The 25,314-nt window shown below is 42.4% G+C and overlaps 1 protein-coding gene across 1 annotated transcript; it reads left to right on the forward strand.

Annotated features, from left to right (window-relative positions):
- Positions 1 to 2,308: 2,308 nt before the first annotated feature.
- Sult6b1 (sulfotransferase family 6B member 1) lies at positions 2,309 to 24,358 on the forward strand. The gene is made up of 7 exons (XM_027425871.2): positions 2,309 to 2,507; positions 3,087 to 3,199; positions 12,798 to 12,887; positions 16,728 to 16,854; positions 20,839 to 20,933; positions 21,550 to 21,706; positions 24,190 to 24,358. Exons 1-7 carry the CDS (start codon positions 2,309 to 2,311, stop codon positions 24,318 to 24,320), a joined length of 912 nt encoding a protein of 303 aa, XP_027281672.1. The 3' UTR covers positions 24,321 to 24,358.
- The last annotated feature ends 956 nt before the right edge of the window (positions 24,359 to 25,314 follow it).

Below are 25,314 nucleotides of genomic sequence, written 5' to 3' on the forward strand. Positions count from 1 at the left end.
CAAGTGGTAATCACATATGAAAAATGTAAAAACATTGAGATACTCATAATTCTGATTTTACCTTTTCACAAACTTCTAAAAGTAATACTCAGAAACGTAGTCAAATCCAGATCCCCATTCCTAGCTTGGAATTCTCTGTGGTTGGTTCTTTGCCCTTGTAAAATGAATGACACTCTCTTCCCCTGCTTATCTAATCAATACTTAAGTGAATGCTTAACTTTCACAGAAAATAAACTAAGAAGGCAAAATTTAAATATATAACTCTGTATAAAATACAAAATCACCTTATAATTGTTTAGATATATTATTACTCAACAATGAATTTGCCATCCTCCTCTCAGTTTAAAACTTCCCAAACAATGAGCCCTCAATTACTTACAAGCAATTTTGGTCCATGTCAATTGAGTACCTCCTTACCTGCCTATTACTACTAAGGACTTGGCTCTGCTCTTTAAGTTGCTTTCTGGTTAAACTCTATAAGAAACATAGCACCTCTGAGATACCATCTTACTCCTGTCAGAATGGCTAAAATCAAAAACACCAATGACAGTTTATGCTGGAGAGGATGCGGAGAAAGAGAAACACTTCTCCACTGCTGGTGGGAGTGCCAACTTGTACAGTCACTTTGGAAATCAGTATGGCGACTCCTCAAGAAAAATGGGAATGAGTCTACCACAAGATCCAGCAATCCCACTCTTAGGCATATACCCAAAAGAAGCACATTCATACAACAAGGACATCTGTTCAACCATGTTCATAGCAGCATTATTGGTAATAGCCAGAAACTGGAAGCAGCCCAGATGCCCCTCAACCGAAGAATGGGTAGAGAAAATGTGGTGCATTTACACAATGGAGTACTACTCAGCAGAAAAAAAACAATGGAATCTTGAAATTTGCAGGAAAATGGATGGAACTCAAAGAAACCATTCTGAGCGAAGTAACCCAATCACAAAAAGACAAACATGATATGTAATCACTCATATGTGGATTTTAGACATAGAGTAAGGAATTACCATCCTACAATCTACACTGCCAGAGATACTAGGAAACAAAGAAAACCCTAAAAGAGACAAACTTTATCCCTTGGAGAAGGGGAAAGGGTCACCATCCCCTGAGCAAATTGAGAACATGGGAAGAGGGGGGAGGGAGCTACGAGAATGAGAAGGGAAGAAAAGGAAGAGGAAGCAGAAATTTTGAGTCAGGTGTAGATTAGAAGAAAGGACATATGACAGATAGGATTTTAGTTGGGAGGAGGTAGAGGAGGAAGGAAGGAGAAGGGAACTGGGATCGTCATGTAATTCAATCTTGTTTGTAATTCAAATATATAAAAATAAATAAAAAGAAAAAAGAAAAAAAGAAACATAGCACCTGAGGTGGATCGAGTTATCAGTTCATGAAATAATGCTACTGCTAAAGCAGTATCTCATGGAATCAATCCCTTACTTCCTTACCAATTGTTTATCCTTCTATCCTTATCATCACCTACTAGAATTATGTATCAACCAGGTTGTGGTGGCTTGAATGTAATTGGTCCCCATAGGGAGTGGCACTATTAGGAGGTGTGGCCTTGTTGGAGTGGAAAGGGCCAGATGTTCTTCCTGCATCGGTGTGAGGTTATGCTTGTGTCTTCCCAGAAATGAACGAGGTCCCAGATGGCTCCTGCTTGTTGCATCTGACCCTGTCCGAAGATGTACAGCAAACCCATCAAAAGGAGATGTACCAAGAGATAGCTTTTCAATGAGTTCTCCCCTCACAAAGCTCTCCCTTTCATGAAGCATAGCTGTATTGCTAAATGGGCAAAGACGAGATTTACAAATCATTTTGCTTAATAAATAACAAAACTGAGCCCAATATCCAGGATTTGGATAAACTGGAGCTTTAACCGCTTAACTAAATTACCCCGTGATTTCATTGTCACACTAAGTGTATAGTTTGGAAAACTGCCAATCAAAGGGAAACCAGAAGGCTCATTCTGAGATTTTCTCATAGGAAAATTGAACGTCTAGCTTTATTAAATATCTACGTTAGATATTTAATGTCTATTAATCTTCTGTTAGGAGATTTTGTTCTTCTTTTCATTGGGTGGGATGCCTAGGTGGTAACTTAATCAGCCTCTGGGATAACCGTCCCTGATCCCAAGCCTGTCCGCACCTGTGAGTCGCCTTTTGTCAGGGCGGGATACACAAAAGGATGAAGGAATGATGACTGAGAATTGGATGATTGTTTTCCATGTGACTGGGAAAGACTATAAAAGACAATCGTTGCTCCTGGGTGACTGACGCCAGGAGGATTCATTAGAGGGACCAGCATGGCTGACAAGTCCAAGTTTATTGAGTACATTCATGATGCTTTAGAAAAATCAAAAGAAACAGCGCTTTCCCATTTATTTTTCACCTACCAAGGAATTCCTTACCCAGTTACCATGTGCACCTCAGAAACTTTCCAAGCTTTGGATGCCTTTGAAGCCAGAAGTGACGACATCGTGATCGCCTCCTATCCAAAGTGTGGTAAAGAGCATCTTTTCCTATGAATGCATTCCATATTAATTAGGTAGGGAGGGTGCAAGGTGAAGGTGGGAAGAAGGAGGCTCAGCTCCACATGGAAATCATTGGGGGGTGGGGCAAGACAGTGCCACAGGTTATAAAGGTTATAAAGTCAACAACTGAAACAGCTTCATAAAAAAACAACAACAAAACACCCAGTATTCTGGAGAAAGAGGTCATGGCTCATGGAGCATGTGAATTCGAAGCCAGCCTGGTCTACAGTGTGTTCCAGGGTAGCCAGAGCTTTTACACACACACACACACACACACACACACACACACACACACACACACACACACACACCCTGCCTCAAAAAGCCAAAAACACAAAACAAGCAAAAAAATTAATTCCATGTTAATAAACATAAACAGTCTTTTCTCCAAAAAATACCTGTTTCCACAACCAGAGTTCTTTCAAACTCTAAAGGAGCAAACATCATAGGATAATTGAAAATTTAACATTTCCTCATCTGTGTGCTAAATCGATTCATCTTTGTTATCAAAACGCCTTAATGAGTTTCTATTTTCTGTCTTTTCTTTCAGGTTCAAACTGGATTCTCCACATTGTCAGTGAGTTAATATTTGCCGTTTCTAAAAAGAAATACACGTGCCCAGAATTTCCAGTTCTTGAATGTGGTGACACTGAAAAGTATCAGGTAAGTGCAAACAGTCTTTTATTTATTTATTTATTTATTTATTTATCTATTTATTTATTTATTTTTGAGTTCTTACCATTTATTCATGTCTCCCTTTTCCATTTAAAGAATTTTATGGTTTAAAATTCTGGGTCTTCCCAGGTGGTGGTGGCACACCCAAACAGTCTATTAATCTACAGCAAATGATTACGAGGAGATTTCTTCCATTCTGGAGTCTTCACTGCTGAGTTCAAAAAGTGTTAATATAATGCTAACAATGATCCGTGATTGCCAGTGCTCACTTGCTTACTACATCCTCAGTCCTTTTCTGGTATTATTTCCTTTTCTTACAAAATAACCTTATCACCATTTCATGGAAGATGAAACTACCACCCTTGCCCAAGATTAAGGAGATAATAAAGGTCAGAACCAAAAATTTGTGTCCAAGCTTTCTAATTTGAGCTTGGAAAGAATTTAATATATCCTTACTAGTAACAGCAATATTTTTAGCTTGGGGTGGGGGCAAGAAATCAGAGAACACCTAGGAAATGAACTAACGATAAAAGATACAGGCGAGGGTAGGATGCAAGGCAGAATCACCTGTCCTTCTCTTAATTATGGCTGCTGTGTGTGTGAGAAATGAGCAATAGCCAAGCAGTGTTTAAGACGGTCAAGCCTGAATGAGGGTTCACGAGGGTTCACGGTGCCAACGGAGCTGCTGTTTTCATTACCCACTTTCCCAGCAGAACTGGCTGGGGGCAAGAGGAGGGCCCCCAGCAGCGAGAAGATGGACCATCCTCTCCTGAGCCCTCCATATGTCAGGTGGTCAGTCTTGTCTCTGAGATTTGTCAGTGCTTGTCTCCTCTCTGCAGCACCGGGAGAGCTGGTAAACATCAAGGCCACCTAGACTTAGCAATTCTTCCTGAACCTCTGGATGGTCTAGGTTGAAAGTTAACTCAGAACAAACCATTAGCAGTGTGTGTGTGTGTGTGTGTGTGTGTGTGTGTGTGTGTGTGTGTGTGTGTGTGTGTAGATTCCTTCCTGCAGAATGAAGCACAATTGTGTTCTTGTAATACAGATCATAAAACATCCACTGACTACCTCCAGAATTGCCAGAAAATATTTTAACTCTGTCTGTATAACCTTTTGGATTTTCATATCTGCAGTGTATCAGAAATATTTATTTTTTATTCAGATATTTTAGAGGTAAATTCCTATTTCAATTATAATTTAATTGTGTCTACATTTTAATTTGTTTTTGAAGATTTATTTATATTTATTTTATGTGCATTGGTGTTTTGCCTGAATGCATGTCTGTGTGAGAGTGTCAGAAGCCCTGGAACTAGAGCCACAGACAGTCATGAGCTGCCATGTGTGTGCTGGGAGTTGAACCCAGGTCGTCTGGAAGAGCAGCCAGTGTTCTTAATCACTAAGTGATCTGTCCAGCCCCCAACTGTGTCTGCTTGTTTAAATGCAGTATGCCTTTTATTTTAAACATAAATCAGCGAAAATGTAAGTTCAAGTTCACAGTGACTCAGTTTACAGGTAACTTCCAAGTCAGACACATACAAATGTAACTGAAGAAGCCCCATGTGCAGTCTTCATATTGCTTGCAGTTACATTACTCATTTGTTTTTGTATATCTAGTTCTGAGACAAGTTCATTTTCCTCTTGGCTAGGCCACTAATCCTTCTAGTATCTTTGTCATTCTACATGAATCATCGTGTGATCTGGGGCCATGTGATCTAGGAGGAGCAGTATGCTCGCTGTCACTTATTCTGAAAATGACCGTCTATTTGATGTTGTACAAAGCACCTAAAACCTCAAAGCCTAAATTTAATCTCTAAAATTGAGGCTCCAATATCTGCCTGAAGACGTTGCTGTGAATGGGAGTAAAATTAGGCCAAACACTAGGAAAGACATTTTAGTGCAATTCTGTCATCGTCACTACTGATTACCACTTGATGATTCATTTTTAATCTTTTTTAAAATTTTATTTATTTATTATGTAAACATTGTTTCTGCCTGCACACCAGAAGAGGGCACCAGGTCTTACCATAGATGGTTGTGAGTCACCATGTCGGTGCTGGGACTTGAACTCAGGACCTCTGAAAGAGCAGCCAGTGCTCCCAAACTCTCAGCCATCTTTCCAGCCCCTAATTTTTTAATCTTTTAAAGTCTTGTTCTCTTGTTTGACTCAACATCTCCGTAGCTTGTTTTTTTAACAGAATTAGCTGCAAATTCCTGAATATTATTTTATCACTATAATTGTAACACAGCTTATGAAACATTGAGTGATCACTTCAAATGTGGAACCGATCAAATTGAAACATTGTCCTCTGAATAAAAATTATAAAAAATCAATAAACATTTATAAAGGTTATAAATTAAAAACTCTTCACTATTTAAGAGTATTCTTTTTCAGACAAGGCGACCTGTGTCCTAGAATTTACTGTTTACCGAGGCTGCTTAGAGTTCATGTCCCTGCTGTGTGGTGATATTTTATTTATGATATAACAAATAAGGCTTGCCTGAAGATCAGAATGAAAGCTAGTCATACTAGTTAGCCATACAGGTTAAGCTGTGGTGGCACACACCTTTAATCCCAGTAGCCCACACTAGTTAGTCTGAGAAGCCTGGTACCTTTAATACCAGCACTAGAGGAATTTAAGGCAGGAGCTCAGGCAGTCTGCAGTCACACTGAGGACAGGATGGCCCCTTTTGGTCTGAGCCTTAGCAGAGGTAAGAACTCTCTAGTGGCTGGCTGCACTGCTTCTCTGAACTTTCAGCTTTCACCCCTAATATCTGTCTCTGGGTTTTTGTTAGTTGTGCTACACCCTTGCCTCATCCTTCCTAGTACTGATTATAGCAGACACAACCACACCCCGATGTGGCCATAAGACTTTGCTCTTTTTAGTCATTGGTGGAAATAGATAACAGAAAAATAGTCAATTGTTCTATGCTCTTCAAATGCATGAGCATTTCATAAATCATTTCTCAGATATTTAGATAACTCAGAACTTCTGATTGTATTGGGATATTTGATTGTATGGTACACCTTTAATCCCAGCACTTGGGAGGCAGAGGCAGGTGGATCTCTGAGTTCAAGGCCAGCCTAGTCTTCAGAGCAAGTTCCAGGACAGCCAGTGCTACACAGGGTAACCCTGTCTCAAAAAAGCAAAAAGAAGAAATATATCTAGGGGCTAGAAAGTTATCTCGGTGGGAGAGAGCACTTGCTGTGCAAGAATAAGGACCTGAGTTAGATCTCAGATGCCACATAAAAAGCCAGGTGTTCCCATAATTCCATTGCTGGAGGGGATGGGAACAGGTGAGCTGTGGGGCTTTTTGCTGTCATCCTCGCTCTGTGTTCAGCCAGAGACTGTCCCAAAGGAATAATGTGAACAGTCATACATCAGACCACTCAGTGCCTTCCCCCGGCCTCTGAGAACACATGCACAAGCACAGCACATACATACAAACATACACATTCCACATTCATAGATATGCACGTGCTTGAATGAGAGTGCATACACACACACACACACACACACACACACAGAGAGAGAGAGAGAGAGAGAGAGAGAGAGAGAGAGAGAGAGAGACAGACAGACAGACAGACAGACAGGCAGGCAGACAGAGAGAGAGAGAGAGACAGAGAGAGAGACAGAGACAGAAACAGAGACAGACAGGCAGGAGGCAGACAGAGAGAGAGAGAGAGAGAGAGAGAGAGAGAGAGAGAGAGAGAGAAACAGACAGACAGACAGACAGAGACAGGCAGGCAGACAGACAGAGAGAGAGAGAGAGAGAGAGAGAGAGAGAGAGAGTTTAAAATTAGATCTAGTTGTTAAAAATGGGTTTTTAGGAACTATGCAAGACTTGGATATTGTTATTACAGGCCTTGATATAGAAGAGATACAAATAAATGAAACAGTGAAATGCAGGTTCTGAATTTGCTTGAACAAAAAGAATTTATATTGTTAGACCCACAGAAAACTCAGGTATCCGGTATCCCAGGCCACAACCGCAGTCACCCCAATCACCAGGCGGATTCGAGAGCTTGCTGCAAACTGCATGAGGCTTTATTGTAATTTAACGAGCTAACCCCATGTTAGCTCGGGTCTTTCACCCACCCGCCATGGCGGATGGCTAGCAAAGACAGCTCCTAAGGCCTCCCGAGAGATCTTGTAAGGCAGCGTAAGGGGAGTGTCTAGGGGTACGCACAGGCTCAGGATTGGTGTGCCTCCAGGTTTGGAGGGCTTGCCCTGTGTTGATTGGCCAACTGGTTGTTATGGCCCATAGGCCCTCCCAGGGTGGTTGCTATGCTCTGTGTGTCATTGCTGTGTGCTTGTCCCTAAAGTACACCCAGGGTCGTAAAGCATAGCCCCACCAGCTAACTTCTAATTGGTTCCTTGTCATGAGGCAGGCATCTGACTTTCTAGTGTCTAGGACAAGGTCAGACAAGCACTGTTCAGCTGTTATGGCTGCCGAAAGGGGAACTGGTCCCTTCATTCCCCCATTTTCTTTTTCGGAAACTCCAATCATGGAATTGCTGTCTCTCTAGCGCCCCCATTAGGGAGTGAGAGATATTGGCATCCCCATGCAAGGGAATCCCTCCTGACTTAGCATTTTAACCAGGGAAAATGGGCGGCGAATTCTTTCCCAAGATACTTCCTGCTGACTTTGGGATGAAGTTAGGGACCCCAAAAGGTTGAAATGCTAGTCAAAAGCAAAAAATGGAATTTAGGCAATGGGGAATCCACCAGGGGCTGTTGGCAGACTTTGTTGCAGAGACAGGGGGTGTCCACATCAGCTGGACTGGTTCACATCCACAGCAAGTCCAGGGCTCGCAGTCTACTTAGAGCAGCCTGTAGTCAGCAACAGATACTCAGATGTCTGCCAGAAGCAGAAACTTGTTTAAGACATGTTTAAACTAGGAACAGAGGTTAAAACTTATTTACTGAAACCCACAGTGCAGAAAAAGCAGATATCTGGATATCTGTTCAAATAGCAGGAACATATTTATAACTTTGAGTCCTAGCAAAAACTACAGATTTGGGCCATAAGCATGTACATTTTCCTTCTGTCCAGAGAACCAGGTATGGATTGGACAGAGATGCCTTTGGCCTGATGAAAATCTCTTAAAGTTTGTACTTAGATGACAACCAAAATAAACCTAAAAACCTTGAGCTTGTGCCTGAACAGCAGATAGTCACTATTTTACTACTAACTAGTAGTCAGCTAACATGCTGACTAGTCTATAGTGGATCTGACTGTCTAATGCTGCTAAGTTGACAACCATTAATATTTCAGAGATCTGAGATAGGTATATTTTATCCGAATCTACTAAAAAGTGACAGAAGCCAGTCCATTTAGCCACACCCAAGTTTCTCCATTACCGTTGGAGGCAGCTGTCTCAAAGAACAGCGATCTTCGCCAGGCCTATAAGGTGAGAGGTTTTTTTTTTCCTCTCTGTGGAAGAGGGACATGGAAAAGACTGACCTTGTTTTGTCTAGGCAAAGGGGGTGCAATCAATTTTCCAGTGTCCAGCAGCTTTGTCCACAGTCTCGGCCAGGTACTGGCAGGCGGCCGGTATCACATCTGAGCATCTCGCTCACTGGTCCAGGTGCAGGAACTGTGGTGCCTCATAACCTTCTTTGGAGACTTTGGGTCACTGTCAGGATCTGGCAGTCTGTCTAACATTATAAACTTTAAAGATAACAATTTAAATGCCATATTCTGAAGATCTCTGAAGCATTAGAGGTCTGTCTGTCTATTTTAGTTACTTGCCTTAAGCACACAAGAAGCATACAGGTGGCTAGGTAAATCCTTATTTCTGTAATTAATTTTCAGCTGGACTGTAACTGGTTTTAACTTAGTAAAATATTTGAAACTTAGCACAGCTGAATTTAAGACTGCATAGGGTTACCTTATAGTCCTTAAACAGTAGCTACATGTACACATTTTAGCTGCTTTGTTTAAACTTATTTCTGAGACAGGGTTTCTCTGTGTAACAGTCCTGGCTGTCCTGGAACTAACTCCGTAGACCAGGCTGGCCTCAAATTCACAGAGATCCACCTGCTTCTGCCTCCAAGTGGTGGGATTAAAAGTGTGTGCCACCAACGCCCTAAACTTAACTTCTGAAAACATAAACTGTAACATCTTATAATAGATTAGCAGCTTGTCAGGCTTTGCTTAAAAATGATTCTAAATTGAAGCTCTTTAAGTACAAACATTAATAAAAACAAACATTTAAAAAACTGGTTTTAAAAAGAAATTTAAATTCCCTTAATGTCTTTCTGTAATATATAGAGAAGCATTAACATTTTAAATCTTAACTGGAAAACTTGTTTATAAGATGGTACCTCTAATTTCCATGTGGTCACCTTTAGTCAAGATGGAGGTTTAAGTATCCTTTATTAACTTCAGCAAAATGGCTGCCAGTCAGCCATGTGACCAGTTTGTCATGTGGCTGGCTATAAAATCTCGGTAACTTGCACCATTTGTTTAGCTACATGCTTGTAACAGAACTTAGGTTATACCAGGAAACAGAACATTTTAAAATAAGTATACATAAATTACTTGAGAAATAAACAGGACTTTCTAAACAGAATTAGCTTAATATGGTTAAAATTTTAACTTACATTACCATTTTTAAAATTTATTATTTGTAGACATGAGAAACCATAGCAAACAGTTTACATTTTTCTCTTTTAACAACCTTTTCTCTGACCTTCTACGACTTGCTTTAACTTTCTATAACTTTTTATATACCTTTAGTTCATTCCTCTGATTTTCTTAGACATTCTTAGACAAATTTCTCTTTCCCTTTCTCTCTTTATTACTTAAGTCTCCTACATTTCCCCTCATTTCTCAGTCAACATAAAAATTTTTATCAAAGTCCCTTTCACAGTTTTTAATAACTTTAAGGCCATTTTCTTTTTTTTTTTTAGAACATCTAAATCAGACCAGATAGTTCACCTTCCGGAGCTCCACGAGTTCAGGGAAGAGACCTGGGGTGGGGGTGCTGCTGGTAACTCCAGATCCCCCCCGGCCAATGCAGGGGTGGAAAAAAGACCCCCGAGGGCCCCCTGCATACCATGTGTGTGGAGCACAGAGAAGGCCGGGCAGCCAGGCAGATAGCGGCCTTGCAGCCATGTTCCCTCAGAGCAGGGAAACCCCTGCCTCAAGCCAGGACCCATGGCAGGATGGCAGCTAGGGCAGAAAGAGCCCCACTTGGCATGCCTCACAGACCCACAGGTGGGGATAGAAAGGGGGTGGCGTGGTGGATCCTGAATTGATAACACAGAATAGACAGGAAAGAACAGACGCCAACCCAATCCGCCTGCGCTACTTTTAAGGCAATGGCGCCAGGAAGACGGGAGGCAGAACCCTGCCGCTAACTGAGGCGGGTCCAAGTGTCCTTGGCCCTCGTCTGTACCTCCTGGGTCCTGGGTGTCCTCAGAGCAGCAGTCTGTCCTCCGGGCACATCTGTGGATCATAGTTAAGGTGGCTCCCTCCCAAACTCCACATGTTCAGAGCATCAAGAAAAGACCCCTGACCCAAGCATGCCATGTGCGTGGGCAGTAGGGACAGAAAAAGATGTTTAACACAGACTAGGTTCCTATTCGGAATTTCAGATGGCTAGCCCCATGGATATCAACTTGGTCTGAAAACAAGTCTCCCCTACAGATTTCAGAAGGCTGCCACCCAAACCTCCGCCCTAAACAATTCTTGTAAACCCTAATATAGGACCTTTACATTTACAAAATTAACAAAAAATAGTAAAACTGACACACAAGCAGGCGGTGAGGGCGTGGACTGCAACAGATCAGATAACAGATAATAAACCTGCTGCTCAACTGCTCAGTCACCCAGCCCATTCCAATCCTCCAGGGATACAGAAACCGTACAGAAACAAAGGCCGGGAAAGAAAGTTAGCTAGTGTGGCACCACGTGACTCAACGAACGGGGGTGTCGGAACTTTAATTGACTTACTATGGTCCTTAATGTCCGTCCAGTGGTCAAAAGTCAGACTGAGGGGGGTGGTTAGTACGGAGACAAACAAACAGCAAAAACAGGACAGACATCAGACAGGACAAACAGTGAGGCAGAGGAATGGGGCCCCAAACCAAAATTACAAACAACCCTTGGACTTTCGTCCAGGGCGGAACCAAGGGTTCCAGAAACACCTCTGTTTTCTGGGCATGTCTGCTTTCCCTATGGTACAAATTACCAGTACAAATCACAAATACAAATTATAAATACGAGTTCTGTGCAGGCTCAGATCAATTCACCAAACCAACAAAACAGCAAATTCAAATGGCACCAAACCAACAAAACAGCAATAGACATAACAAGCAAACATATAACATTGAACATATGAGTTGCGAGCTCGAATCATCTTACCTCCAAGATCGAATCCACTCAGGTGAGGGGTGGTAGCAAATACCGAAAATCCCGGACTAGCCCCCAAATGTTAGACCCACGGAAAACTCAGGTATCTGGGGTCCCAGGCCACGACCTCGGTCACCCCAATCACCAGGCGGATTCGAGAGCTTGCTGCAAACTGCATGAGGCTTTATTGTAATTTAACGAGCTAACCCCATGTTAGCTCGGGTCTTTCACCCACCTGCCATGGCGGATGGCTAGCAAAGACAGCTCCTAAGGCCTCCCGAGAGATCTTGTAAGGCAGCGTAAGGGGAGTGTCTAGGGGTACGCACAGGCTCAGGATTGGTGTGCCTCCAGGTTTGGAGGGCTTGCCCTGTGTTGATTGGCCAACTGGTTGTTATGGCCCTTAGGCCCTCCCAGGGTGGTTGCTATGCTCTGTGTGTCATTGCTGTGTGCTTGTCCCTAAAGTACACCCAGGGTCGTAAAGCATAGCCCCACCAGCTAACTTCTGATTGGTTCCTTGTCATGAAGCAAGCATCTGACTTTCTAGTGTCTAGGACAAGGTCAGACAAGCACGTGTTCGGCTGTTATGGCTGCCAAAATGGGAGCTGGTCCCTTCAATATAATTGTTATAAAAGGTAAAAATTAAGAGACAAAGATTGGGGATAGAAATCAGGATCCAATAAAATCATTTAGGTCAGATTAATGATTTCTTTATGATTCTTTGTGGAAAAAAATTGGGAGTAGAAGAGAGGAATTACAGAGTGCTTAAAGTCACCACTTAGATATCATTTTCTAGGCAACTGAACACACACACACACACACTGAGACACACACACACACACACACACACACACTCACTCACATTCACACACACTCACACACTCTCAGACATACATTCTTTCATACACACTCTCACACATACTTTCTCTCATACACACATGCACACTCTCAGACATACTCTGTCACATGCATTCTCTTATGTATACTCTCACACACACACTCACACACTCTTCCAAACAGTCACTCACATATATTTTCTCACACATATTGTCACATACACACTCTTTCAAACACAGTCATACACTCATGCACTCTCAGGATACTTTTGTTATACCTACATTCTCTCATACATTCTTGTTCACAACCCTCTCACTTACACACTTAGACACCCACTCTCTCTGTCTCTCTCTCTCACACACACACTCACCTTATTGTATGCATTTTGTAGAGAATGAAACTGTTTCCATCACCAAGGATTTTGACAACTCACCTCCACTATGACAAACTACCTCAGTCTGTCTTCAAGAACAAAGCCAAGGTGAGTGAGTGAATTTGAAACATATAATATTTATTTTCATTTTGATATGTATGCATGTGTTGTCTGTGTGTGTGTGTTCGCGTGTGTGTATCATTTTTATGCTGAATTTGAAACTTTCATGTATACATACAGACCATCCTTTTATTCCTCTGGGATTTTGTGTGCTTGTTTTGTTTCAATCTTGAATTTTGGCACTGTTGGAGATCAAACCCAGAGCCTCACACATGCTAAGCAAGAACTCTACCACTGAGCTACATATTCAGCCCCATAGTTACTGGCTTTTGGTGTGATGAGTTTGTGCATAATCATGGAATTTGAATAGGTGAAATGCATAAAGTAGTATTTCTTTGGTTGTTTCTTTCTTCAGATGTTTTTGCTGCATTCAAGTTAAATGCATTTCAATTTGTATAGAAAACATACATGGAATGAAACATGCAGTTTATTATAATTGGTTTTACAGTTTTACACTTTCAAAAGAATATAGCCACATAAAATGAACAAAATTTTTTCTGGTGACATCTGCAACCGTGTTATTTTTGAATTTCTCATATAATAACAACAATTATGTTACCAGACAGAATTATTATTGCTTTGACTCCTCTTACCTTACACACCTGGCACCAGGAGTGTCAAGGCAGCCTTGCAGCCCCAGCACTCGGGAGGCTGAGGCAGGAGGTGTAAGTTATCCTGCACTCGTATTCATCCATTTCCCCACTCCTCCCACCCTGCCACCCTCACTCTTGTGTGTCCCTTCTCCCTTCATGTCACATGCATTCCCTCTTCTCCCCCTCCTCCCTCCCTTGAGGTCTCCTGTTCCTTTTCACGGTCCTCCTTCTACCTGCATGATCTACATGCATGCTTTCTGCATATGTAAGTAGGCATGTGCCATTGATTTGAGTACTGCTTATTGTGCTTAATAGTGTTTTCCAGTTGCACCTATTTTCCTGCAAATGTCAATGACTTCAGTTTTCCTCACAGCTGAATGAAGCTGGCTTGTGTGTCTGAACCACATCTCTTGCAGCCATTCATCTGTTAATGATTAGCTAAGCTGCATTCATTTCCTGCAGCCATTCATCTGTTAATGGTTAGCTATGCTGCATTCATTTCTTGGCTATTTTGGACAGTTCCATGATGCTCAAGTATAACCCCTTGGTATGTTTGTCAACAGTAAGGGAACAGTAACGCTTCTCCATCCTGGCACCTTCAGCAGCCTGAGGCTTTTCTCTACTCCTTTAAGGGACCTCCTACTCAATCCTAACCAGGATTTGTGACTTTGATGTAATAAAGTATTTTAGGATTGGTCAGTGTAAAGCAAAGTTGAAGATTTTATTAAAGGTATTTTAGTATGGTGGTGCACGCCCTTAATCCCAGCACTCAGGAGGCAGAGGCAGGTGGATCTCTGTGAGTTCGAGGCCAGCCTAGTCTACAGTGTGAGTTCCAGAACAGGATCCAAAGCTACAGAGAAACCTTGTCTCGAAAAACAAACAAACAAAAATTAGAGCACACAGGAGGCAGAGACAGGTGGACACAGCAAGTTCCAAGTCAGGCAACAGTAAGGCCCTGTCTTAAACAACAACTTGGGGCAGTGGTGGCAAATGCCTTAATCCTAGCACTAGGAGTGCCAGAGACAGGCAGATCTCTGTTGAGTTAAAGGCCAGTCTGTACTACAGAGCGAATTTCAGGACAGCCAAGGCTGTTACACAGTAAAACCTGTCTCAGAAACCCCTCCCCCAACAAAACAAAATAAAACAAAAAAGCAGCAGTAACAACAACAAAGGAAAGGCCTCAAGAAAAGAAGAAAAACCGCACTCAATAGTATGAATGTAGAATTCTCAGAGCCGCAGAAAATAAGATGGTTCCAAGTGCCGTGCTGCCTCAAGGGGGAGCCCACGATTAGTGCACACCTAGCTATCTTAAAAGCTGCTAAGAAAGCGCTCGCTCTCTCCGTCTCCGTCTCCGTCTCCGTCTCCGTCTCCGTCTCCGTCTCCGTCTCCGTCTCCGTCTCCGTCTCCGTCTCCGTCTCTCCGTCTCGTCCTCCGTCCTCCGCCTCCGTCCTCCGTCCTCCGTCCTCCGTCCTCCGTCCTCCGTCCTCCGTCCTCCGTCCTCCGTCCTCCGTCCTCCGTCCTCCGTCCTCCGTCCTCCCTCCGTCCTCCGTCCTCCGTCCCTCCCTCCCTCCCTCCCTCCCTCCCTCCTCCCCTCCCTCCCTCCCTCCCTCCCTCCTCCCTCCTCCCTCCTCTCTCTCTCTCTCTCTCTCTCTCTCTCTCTCTCTCTCTCTCTCTCTCTCTCTCCACCTTGACTGGAGAGATCATAGGTGGCTCTGATGAAGCCTCGCATAGAACTCTAATCTGATGAAACAAAACCCGGAACTCTACCCTCCCCAGTCGCTCTAATGATTAGTTATGAGCCCCCCTCCCACACCTCAGTTTAAGCCCCTAGGTGTGTTTCCAGGAATTAGTCAGCCCCCTTTCTTTATATTTGAGGACCCAAGCTGCTTCTGCTGTCAGCTTGTAGCCACCCGATTTTCACAGAAAACCAGATCACCACCCCCACCCCCGAAAAGCTCTGGAAACCGCCTGAGCAGCAGAGGCTTGTTCTCAGAGGACCAGTGTTGCCCCGCGGGTTCCAGATTCCTCTTACGTGGGCTCTTACACCTATTTAGTCAAGAAACTGCCCCGCGGAGGGAGGATCGCCTACTCCTAACCCCCACCCGAAAGTTTCCGGACTTTTGCCTGTTTCTCCTTATCTGGCTTCTGCTGTGAAGGAGAACCGCCCCCCACCCCCGCCCCGGTGCAGCGACCGACTACCCCGCCCAGACCAAATTAGACACAAACACACCCAGACGCCTTTTTTCACAGAGATCCTTTATGAAGAGGGGAAGAGAGCTAAGGTGGCTGGCTGGCTGCTCTCTGAAAAACAGCCGCAAATGCCCTTGCAGGCGTCACTTTTAAGAAGAGGAAAGGGGAGGTCTGTGTTAGCATAGGCTAGGGTGCGCTGGTATATTTTGATTGGGCATGTTAATGAGGGGAACCAAAGGGGCCTTTTGATTGACCGATTTTAATACTTTGATAGCCGGATCTTACTTAAGTAGGCAGCCTCCGGAGGAGGAAGTGTCCACATTAGGGAATACTGAGTGGGCTAGCTTTAGGAAGGTAAACTAACGGTTCAGCAAGGTAGAGGGACACGGGGGAGAAGGGCAAGGCTTGCCAGAGCCACGGGCTGGAGTGGGCTGGTGTCCCTTCGGGCGCTGTGTTCTTGGGATGCCCTTCTTGTCTGTCTTAGAATCGAAACCGGAAGCCTCTGAAGTCTTGAATACATACACGGAGCAGCCTCATACTCTGCGACTAACCCCGTGGTCCCCTCCCACAATCCCTCCGTCCTCTTGGGATTCAGTTCGCTCTTTCCAGTGCTCATGTCACACTTTTCATCCAGAAGCCACCTCTGTTACTGGGGAAGAGAGCCGTGGGAATGAGAGTCCCACTCCATCTGCACTCCCACAGACACACCGCCTCTACACTTGGTGCTCATGACCCTTAAGACTAGTCTACGATTATTTGGGGTTTTACCTTTCACTCTCCGAGACTCTGCTAGTCAAATGGCTCTGCTGTGCCTTGTAGCATCTTCTCCACCTGCGCCTTTACGGTCTGAACTATTATCAGCCAAGGTCCTCTGCAGGGTCACTCTTCCTTCACGTGCTGTACCCCAGACTTCCTTCCCCAGCTGAGGTTTCCCACTGTCCCTCTTGCTATCTGTATTGACACAATTCTGACATTGTTCATCCTTTCAGTTTTCCGAAGTGCGAAATAGAAAACTGCATAAGCTAATGTTGTGTTCGATCCCTAGATATTGGTGATATTTCGGAACCCTAAGGATACAGCAGCGTCTTTTTTTCACTTTCATAACGATGTCCCTGACATTCCAAGCTATGCCTCTTGGGATGAATTCTTCAGACAATTCATACAGGGACAAGGTATGACTGGTAACACAAGAATTTTTCCTTCGACAGGCAAATACATAAATATGAAAACGTGAATGTAAAGAAGATGTAGGAAGATCTTGGAACCAAAAGGTTGCATTTAAATAAGGTTTTACAGCCGCAGTACGGGTTCCATGCTTTAAGCAATTGCAGTGCACTTTTGGTTTCAAAGATACTCTAGACCACTGGTTCTCAAGTTCCTAATTCTGCTACCCCTTAATACAGTTCCTCATGGTGTGCTGACCCCCAACCATAAAATTATTTCCATTGCTACTTCATAACTGTAACTTTGCTAATGTTATAAATTATAATGTAAATATGTGATACTTCTGACGGCCTTAGGTAAGTCCCGTAAAAGCGTCTTTTGACCCCCCAAGTGGGTCCTGAACCACGGGTTGAGAACCACTGCTCTGGAGAGTTCATTTGTTGACGATGAATACAAAGTGGTCATAGAAGAGATTCAAACAAAGATGTATTTTAAGGGTCATATAGAAAAGTATTTCTAGTTAATTTCCCTTAAGTCACTATACTACACAGTCTCAAAAAACAAGGAAGATAAAAAACCCCATAAAGTTGTATAACTACACCTAAGACATTTTTGTAAACATCTTATTTCTAGTTATCAATAACCATTATAAATTATTTATTTTTATTCTTTGATAACTTCATATATGTTTGTAGTAATTTTTAGCCTTTTCTCTCCCCATCTTCCTGTCATATTCCTCCTGCTTTTCCCATTGAAATCTTTATTTCCCTAACAATTCCCCTTCCTATTCCCTGTCTTTTATTTATGTGTGACTTACTGAGTTTACATAGAGTGACTGTATTGGTTTCTTTTCTGTTGCTGTGATGAAACACCATGGCCAGGACTGCTTATAGAAGAAGGAGTTTAAGTAAGGCAGTTGTGGCACACACCTTTAATCCCAGCACTCAGGAGGCAGAAGCAGGCGGATCTCTGAGTTTGGGGCCAGTATGGTCTGCAGAGTGAGTTCCAGGACAGCATGGCCTACACAGAGAAACCCTGCCTCAAAAATAAATAGACAATAGATGGACAGGTAGGTAGGTAGATAGATGATAGCTAGATAGATGATAGATAGCTAGATAGATAGATGATAGATAGATGATAGATGGTAGATAGACAGATAGATGATAGATAGATAGATAGATAGATAGATAGATAGATAGATAGATAGATGATAGACAGACAGACAGACAGACAGACAGACAGATAGATGAGTTTATTTGGGCTTACGGTTCCAGAAGAATAAGAGTTCATGATGCAGAACATGGTGGCTGCAGCTGGAAACTGAGAGCTCTCATCTTAAAGTGCAAGCACAAGGAGAAAGAGGGAACCGGAAATGGCCTGAACTTTGAAACTTCAAGGCCCGACCCCAGTGACACACTTCCTCAGCAAGGCCACACATCCTAAATCTACCCAAACAGCACTACCCACTGACATGGAAGCAAGTGTCCATTTATCTGAGTCTACAGAGCACATTTCATTCAAACCACCACTCACTCACGTGAGCATGGGTGAGAAGCATATACAGTGTGGGTGGTTGTACCACAGAAGAGAGTGACACCCTCTACCCACCATCATTACCTGTTAAGTCTCTCACCGAGTTATGGGGCCTTGAGAATTCTTCCTTCTTTCATGATGAAACTGTAACTATTAATTATAAATCTCTAAAAAACTATAAATCTCTAACTATTACTGCTTTGTCAGATACTAAACTAGGTGTTGTCATAGACAGGCTTTCCCTTAAGACTCATGAACACCCAGAGGAAGGCCTTACTGTATAGTTAAGAACACTAACAAAATGTTCTATCAATTGCTAATTGTCGCACTTGTTTAAGTGGTAGTGAGTGTAAATCTATGTGTACGGTGACCAGAGGTCTTTAAGTGTCCCCTTTTAATAGTGCCTAAATGACGTTAGAGGAGACAATGTTGTCTGTCTCTCTCAGAGAACATGTTGTATAGCAGTTTCCTCTGAGATTAGAATAATAAAGCTTAGAGCCCCTCTCAGAGGGAGTGAGGCTGAGCTGCAAAGAAAACCCTGAGACCTGGCCTACTTGCCTGGAAGAAGCAGAAGCCAGCTGAACTCCCCAGAACAGGTTTAGACCATAATAACTTGAAAAGGACACTCTCCAACCTGTTGAGCTGCCTGTAGGCTATGCAGTGTGCTCCAGGTTTCCCAACTTTTGTGAACTGTCACCTATGAGCCTTGGTGATGCAGCGGTCCTCGAGTCATTTCTACTCCTGTAAGTAACCTGTCACCCATACTTCTGTAAGAAACCCCAATAAAATTCATTATTCACTAAGTTGGACTTTGGTGGTGTCTATATTTGGTCTGTTGGGGGTTCCCTGTCTGGATTGAGTAGACATGTGTGTTGCATCTCCTCAGGAAAAATTTTGTTACAACTTCTCTAAGTTGATTTTTTAAATTGTTGTATTTAAGATGTGAAGGAGAAGGCTTGTAGATTCAAAATACCTTTATTCAGATAAATACCAGCCAAATGCAAGTCAGAGCATGCCCAAGGGCAGCAAGGCAGGGAGGCCAGAGAGAAGGGGTCCCCACGTGTCTACAGCCCCTTAAGAACCTAACAGGCATGGTCAAGCACACCTGTAGCCAGCCCTTAGGAGGTGTGGTTACGGTGTCTCCCTACAAAGATGGGTGCCATCTTTTGCTCCATACACACATAATGAAATGATTACTAAAGTCAAACATATCTGTCCATCATGTCACACAGTTGCTTCTCTGTGTATAGAGAAAGAATCGCATATATTTGATCTTCCCTTAGCAGACAATATTTCATTATACAATTCAGTATTTATAACTACAGTCCTGTTGCTCTAGATCTAGAAGTCTAGATCACTAGACTTATTCATAACTCAGTACTCCAAAATTACATCAAGGTTGTAGCTTTGACTTAACATCTACCCATTTCCTTTCTTCCCCTTCCCCGGAGACACCAACCTGATTTCTGTATGAACTCAGCCTTTAAAAAGATTCCACATGCAACTGAGCTCAGTGTTTTGTCTTCTTCCTTATTTTAGTTAGTATGATGCCTCTGAGGTTCATGTATGCCATCAATGTCAGCATCTCTATTTTACTATTCCATGTTGTCGCTATACACCACAATTTATAACGGCCACTTTGAAAGGTGTTTGACACAGCAAATGCCACAACATTCCCCATCATGGACACTATATACAGTACTGGCTCCCTAGAAAAGACAAATATTGGATTGTGTCATAGCATCGAGGAAAACTCATTAGCAGATGCTTGTGAAGCAGTGCTTAGCATGCCTCTGTCTAGAAACTCTTCACAGAGATTGTGTGGAGTGAGATTGTCCATCACACTGCTCCACACATGCACATTAGGATGGGGCATTCAATGATGTGTTTGTTAACTGTGGACTATATAAAGAACCTTCCCCACTGCATTCATTCTTTCTGCCTGCTTAGTTGATTGGCAGTAAGATGTGGCAGTGATAACTTGGACAGGATTTCTTCTTTGTTAAATTCTCACATTCAACTTCTACAGGCAGCTGAATATCCTATTGATGCTGTGAGATCAGCCGTCTCAGCTCCTGCCTCTGTAACTTCTGACAATGATGGACTGTAATCTTGAATTGCAAACTGAAGCAAACCTTTTTTGCATAAGTTGTTAAGAGTATTTTATTTAGTAAGAGTATTTTATCACAGCAACAGTGGGAAAACCCAGGCATTGTATATGATTTCTGAATCATCTCGTTCCCCCAGTCTCATGAATGTCTCACAGCTCTGACTTGCTCAGTTGTATTATTAATGGAAAATGTTCAAAAAGGAAGACATGGATGGAAATGGACAGTGAGACACCTCTTTGGAGACAGATTTGCAATAGGCATAGTCTCTTGAACATCTACCCATAACTATGTATCTACTTTCCTCAGTTACGTAGTTACTTAGAAAGTCTTTTCTCCTGTGCTTTTTAGTTTCTTGGGGAAGCTATTTTGATTTTGCAATTAATTGGAACAAACATATTGATGATGAAAATGTGAAGTTCATGTTATATGAAGATCTGAAAGAGGTAAGATTATGGCCATTGATATTCAAGGACAATATTTGAGACTACAGCACAGTGCACATACTTAGGATGTCTAATTGTGTGAACAAATAGCTTATTCAATTTTTAAAATTCTAGATATATAATAAAAAAACTAGAAAAAGCCCACTATACATAAAAGGCTTAGTTTGTTTGCTTGGCAAATAAAATAGTGACTGAAACTTAATAACTGCTGTCTTTTCCCTTTGTGATGGGCAGTCCATGTTAGTAATGGAAGAAACAGTAGTTCGGGCTCAATTAATTTAACCAAACATATTTGGTTGTGAACTGAAGTAGGGGGACCTACTTCCCTCATTTTTGCTCAGTCCAGGAAGGAGTGAAAGAATCAGGACCACAAAGCTAGTCTGTGTTATATTATACCCTTTCTAAAAAAATAGGTAGATTGGATAGATAGGTAGATAGCTAGATATGATAAATAGATAGATGATAGATAAATAGATCGGTAGATAGTGGGTAGATACATGGATAGGTGGATGGATGAATAGATGATAGATGTATAGATAAATAACACTGATTTAAGAGAAGCATTGCCTCAGTAAATCCCACTGAAAGTTGTTTATCTTTCAAATTTTTCTTTCAGAATCTACTTGCTGGAATAAAACAGATCTCTGAATTCCTTGGCTTCTCTCTAACTGATGAACAAATACGAGCTGTCTCAGACCAGAGCACCTTCCAAGCAATGCGAGAAAATTCTCAGGAGACACATGGTGCTATTGGCCCCTTCCTGTTCCGCAAAGGTAAAGTTGCTGCTGTGGGGTGTTGTGTCAGCCTCACGGTGACTTTGCACTTAGCAGGCAAGCCAAACCACTTTGTCTGAAACAAGACAAGGCTTTAACTTTTTCTCCTTGAATAAGAATTCAGGACCGGGGGAGCCTGGAGCTACAACTGACAGTGGTCAACTGTCCTTTATGTACTAAGTGCCCAGTGACAGCAAAATGGAAGCTGGAGCTTGAATATTCAAGTCTCAGGTAGGAAAAATGAAACAGCAAAGGAAGGAAGTTAATCCGTCCCCTTCTAGAGCTTTCCACCAAGTCCCTTTCAGTGGCTGCTTGCGTTCAGTCATCATCTCTCTCCCTATAGCAGTCCTTGGAAATGCAGTTTTCTTATTTAAGCCAGGTGCATTGTTACTCACTTAAAATCAGAGTTTTGCTAATAAGGAAGAAGGAGAAAACGGTCACTAGGTAAGTAATCAGGTGCTTCACAGATGATTTTACTTAATTTCGTTAAAGTATTCTAAGTTCTTATCAAATTTTACAATTCTATAGTTTAGGACTTTCCACTTTCTTTTTATTGCATATTTAATGAAAATATAACAATGTTTAAAATTTTTATTACATTTAGTGTGTGTGTGTGTGTGTGTGTGTATGTTTGTGTGTGTGCGCGCGTGTGTGCACTCGCACTCACACACATCACGCTATGAAATGCATGAGGAGGTTAGAGGACAAATTATGAAAGTCAGTTCCCTCCTTCCACCATATGGGACCTGGGGCTAGAACTCAGGTTGTTAGGCTTGGAGTGCCCATATTCACTGAGCCATCTCATCAACCCTATCACAAGGTTTTTTCTTTTCTGAGACAGGGTTTCCCTGTAGCTTTGGAGCCTGTCCTGGAGCTAGCTATGTAGATCAGACTGGCCTTGAACTCACAGCGATCCACTTGCCTCTGCTTCCTGAGTGCTGGGATTGAAGGTGTGTGCTACCACCTCCCCGCCCCTATCACAAGATTTAAAGACATTGTATGGAACAGCAAGGATGACCACAGCTAACAAGGAACTGATGTGTACTAACTAGAATGCTGTGCTGGGGTTCAAATTTATAACAAAAGGATACAAAGAGTTGATTTTGCAATGTAGGGGAAAAGCTGAAGCTCCAGGATCTTGCTTTTCCATTGTCAGATATCCAGTATGAATGGAAGATGGAATAGGGACCCGCTGTAGCTGGGTGCCTGTATAACCCTGATTCTTTACCTGATTTCGTTAGCTTTCAGGAGGGGAAACTAGGACCTTTCTATTTGCTGTTCATTAAGTGTTACTCAGAATAGAAAACTCCTACAATGAAGTACATCTGTGTTCCTTGTAGAGAGTCCAGAAGGCAGGAAAATACGGAAGGGCATGAAAATAAAACACAAGTCATTTACTGATGTCATCAAAAATTTAAATTTTCCCACCTGACTCAGGTTTTGAGTTTTGATATGTTTCCTCCCAGCCTTTTTCTGTTGGGTGTAGTTGTTGACATTAGGGGACAGTTTTATGTCTTGTTTCATTTCCTTAATGCATCATAACTATTTTCTCATGCCAGTGAGCCCACTTCATCAGCACACATTTCAATGGCTGTGCAACATAGAGCTTGTCATTTCCACTAAAAACATTCAAAGATTCCATAGAAAGAAATAATTTATTTTTTTCATGCATTTATTTATCCTCTATGTGTATGTACATGTATGTATGTGTATGTATGTACATGTGTGTGTGTATATATGTGTGTGTATGTGTGGGCTCACATTCGCATGTCGAGGTGTGCATGCAGTGGTCTTTGGAGGTGCTTGGTGTTGGAGTGGGTGTGGCCTTGTTGGAGAGGGTGTGCCACAAGGAGTGGACTTCAGGTTTCAGAAGCCCAAGCCAGGCCCCGTGGCTCTCTCCTCCTGCTGCCTGAGGATCTGGATACAGAACTCTCAGCTACATGTCTGCTTGTATTCTGCCATGCTTCCTGCCATGCTGATAATAAACTAAACCTATTGTTTTAGTCAGTGTGTTCAATGGCTATGAAGAGACATCATGACCATGGCAACTCTTATAAAGCATTTATTTGGAACTTGCTTACAAGTTTATTATCAGCGTGGCAAGAAGCATGGCGGAATGCAGGTAGATATGGCAGCTGAGAATTCTTCATCTAGATCTGCAGGCAGCAGGAGGAGAGAGAGCCACCGGGCTTGGCTTGGTTTTCAAACCTAAAAGCCCACCGCCCAGTGACACAACCCCTCCAAGGCCACACCCACTCCAACAAGGCCACACCTCCTAATCCTTTCAAATAGTGCCACTCCCTAAGCATTCAAATATATGAACCTATGGGGGCCATTCTTATTCAAGCCACCATAACTATGCTGTTTTAGCCTTTCAAAGTGAAGCACTGCAATTCAAAAAAAGGTAAAATTGGGTAGAATACAGGATTAAAATTAAGAATATCCTAACATACATGTGAATCTTTGTGCTCTCTGTGTTGTAGGTGAAGTTGGTGATTGGAAAAATTTGTTTAATGAAACTCAGAACCAGGAAATGGATGAAAGATTCAAAGAGTGCTTAGCAGGTACTTCCCTCGGAGTCAAGCTGAAGTATGAGTCACACTGCCTGGCTTGATTCTGGCCAAGTTGGCAGGCCTACACATTTTCTTTCCTTAATAATAACTGGGTTTATATACTTAGACAATAATTCAATAAAATAGTCACATAATAACAATCAAGTAACATGTAATTCTGAATAGTGAGAATGGTAACAGCTGAATTTTTTTGAGCTCAAATTAAAGTTTGTCACCTTTGTGAAGAACTGGAACATTGTTGTCAATTTGTTATTCTAGGGTTGAACTCACACAAAATGGGCTTCCAAATGCTATACATTTTCTTAAGCTTTTCTCATTAGGAAATTTCTCACCATGGTTCAAATATTTGTAGTAGTTATCTCAGACATAATGCAGAGTGAAATTCAATTCTGACTCTGCATTGACATAAGGTTAATACGATATAAGGTTAGCAAGCTCCAATTTGATTCAAGATAAATTCATCTTCATCTACTCTGGGCCTGCCATGCCCGTAGGTCTCTGGAAGCACTTCCCTGAAGAGTCTTCACAGTTCTACTTAATACACTCTTTAAGTCAAAGCTCACACTTATGGTTTTGTACCACATAGATTTTTCTGCTGCAGGGTCATAAGTAGTCATGTGGAACTAACAAGAGAATGTAGAGAATTTTCTAGAAAGACTATCCTACCTGGCACTCCTCAGTCATCTTAGCATTTGGGAGGCAGAGGCAGAAGTCATACTACAAGTATGTAGTTGGCCTGTCTAATCAAGTTCCAGACAAGTTGTGGTTCCAGTCAGATCCTGACTCAAACAAGCAAAGAGAGCAACAGAAAGAAGACTGTTGGGATAGTGAGCCAGAGATGATTCCTGGATGTCTCTCAGGGGTGGGAAGGGTTTATGTCCCCCACCAGAGTAAGACGTGGGCTAGCCCCCTCAGAATGGTCAGACCTCAGTAGTACAGCTCAGTTGGCCCTGATAAACTAGCCTAGATCTGCCATAACAAAGATCTAAAGCAAGCCTTAAGGATCAGAAGGAAGGAAAGTAATAAACTCTTGGA

The sequence above is a fragment of the Cricetulus griseus genome, chromosome 7 (genome assembly GCF_003668045.3).
Source record: "Cricetulus griseus strain 17A/GY chromosome 7, alternate assembly CriGri-PICRH-1.0, whole genome shotgun sequence".
Taxonomy (NCBI): domain Eukaryota; kingdom Metazoa; phylum Chordata; class Mammalia; order Rodentia; family Cricetidae; genus Cricetulus; species Cricetulus griseus.

Coding starts and splice junctions, on each gene's coding strand:
- Sult6b1 (XM_027425871.2), top strand. CDS start 2,309: ATGGCTGACAAGTCCAAGTTTATTGAGTACATTCATGATGCTTTAGAA. Junction 16,855..20,838: donor ACAATTCATACAGGGACAAG/GTATGACTGGTA, acceptor TGTGCTTTTTAG/TTTCTTGGGGAAGCTATTTT. Junction 21,707..24,189: donor CCCCTTCCTGTTCCGCAAAG/GTAAAGTTGCTG, acceptor TCTGTGTTGTAG/GTGAAGTTGGTGATTGGAAA.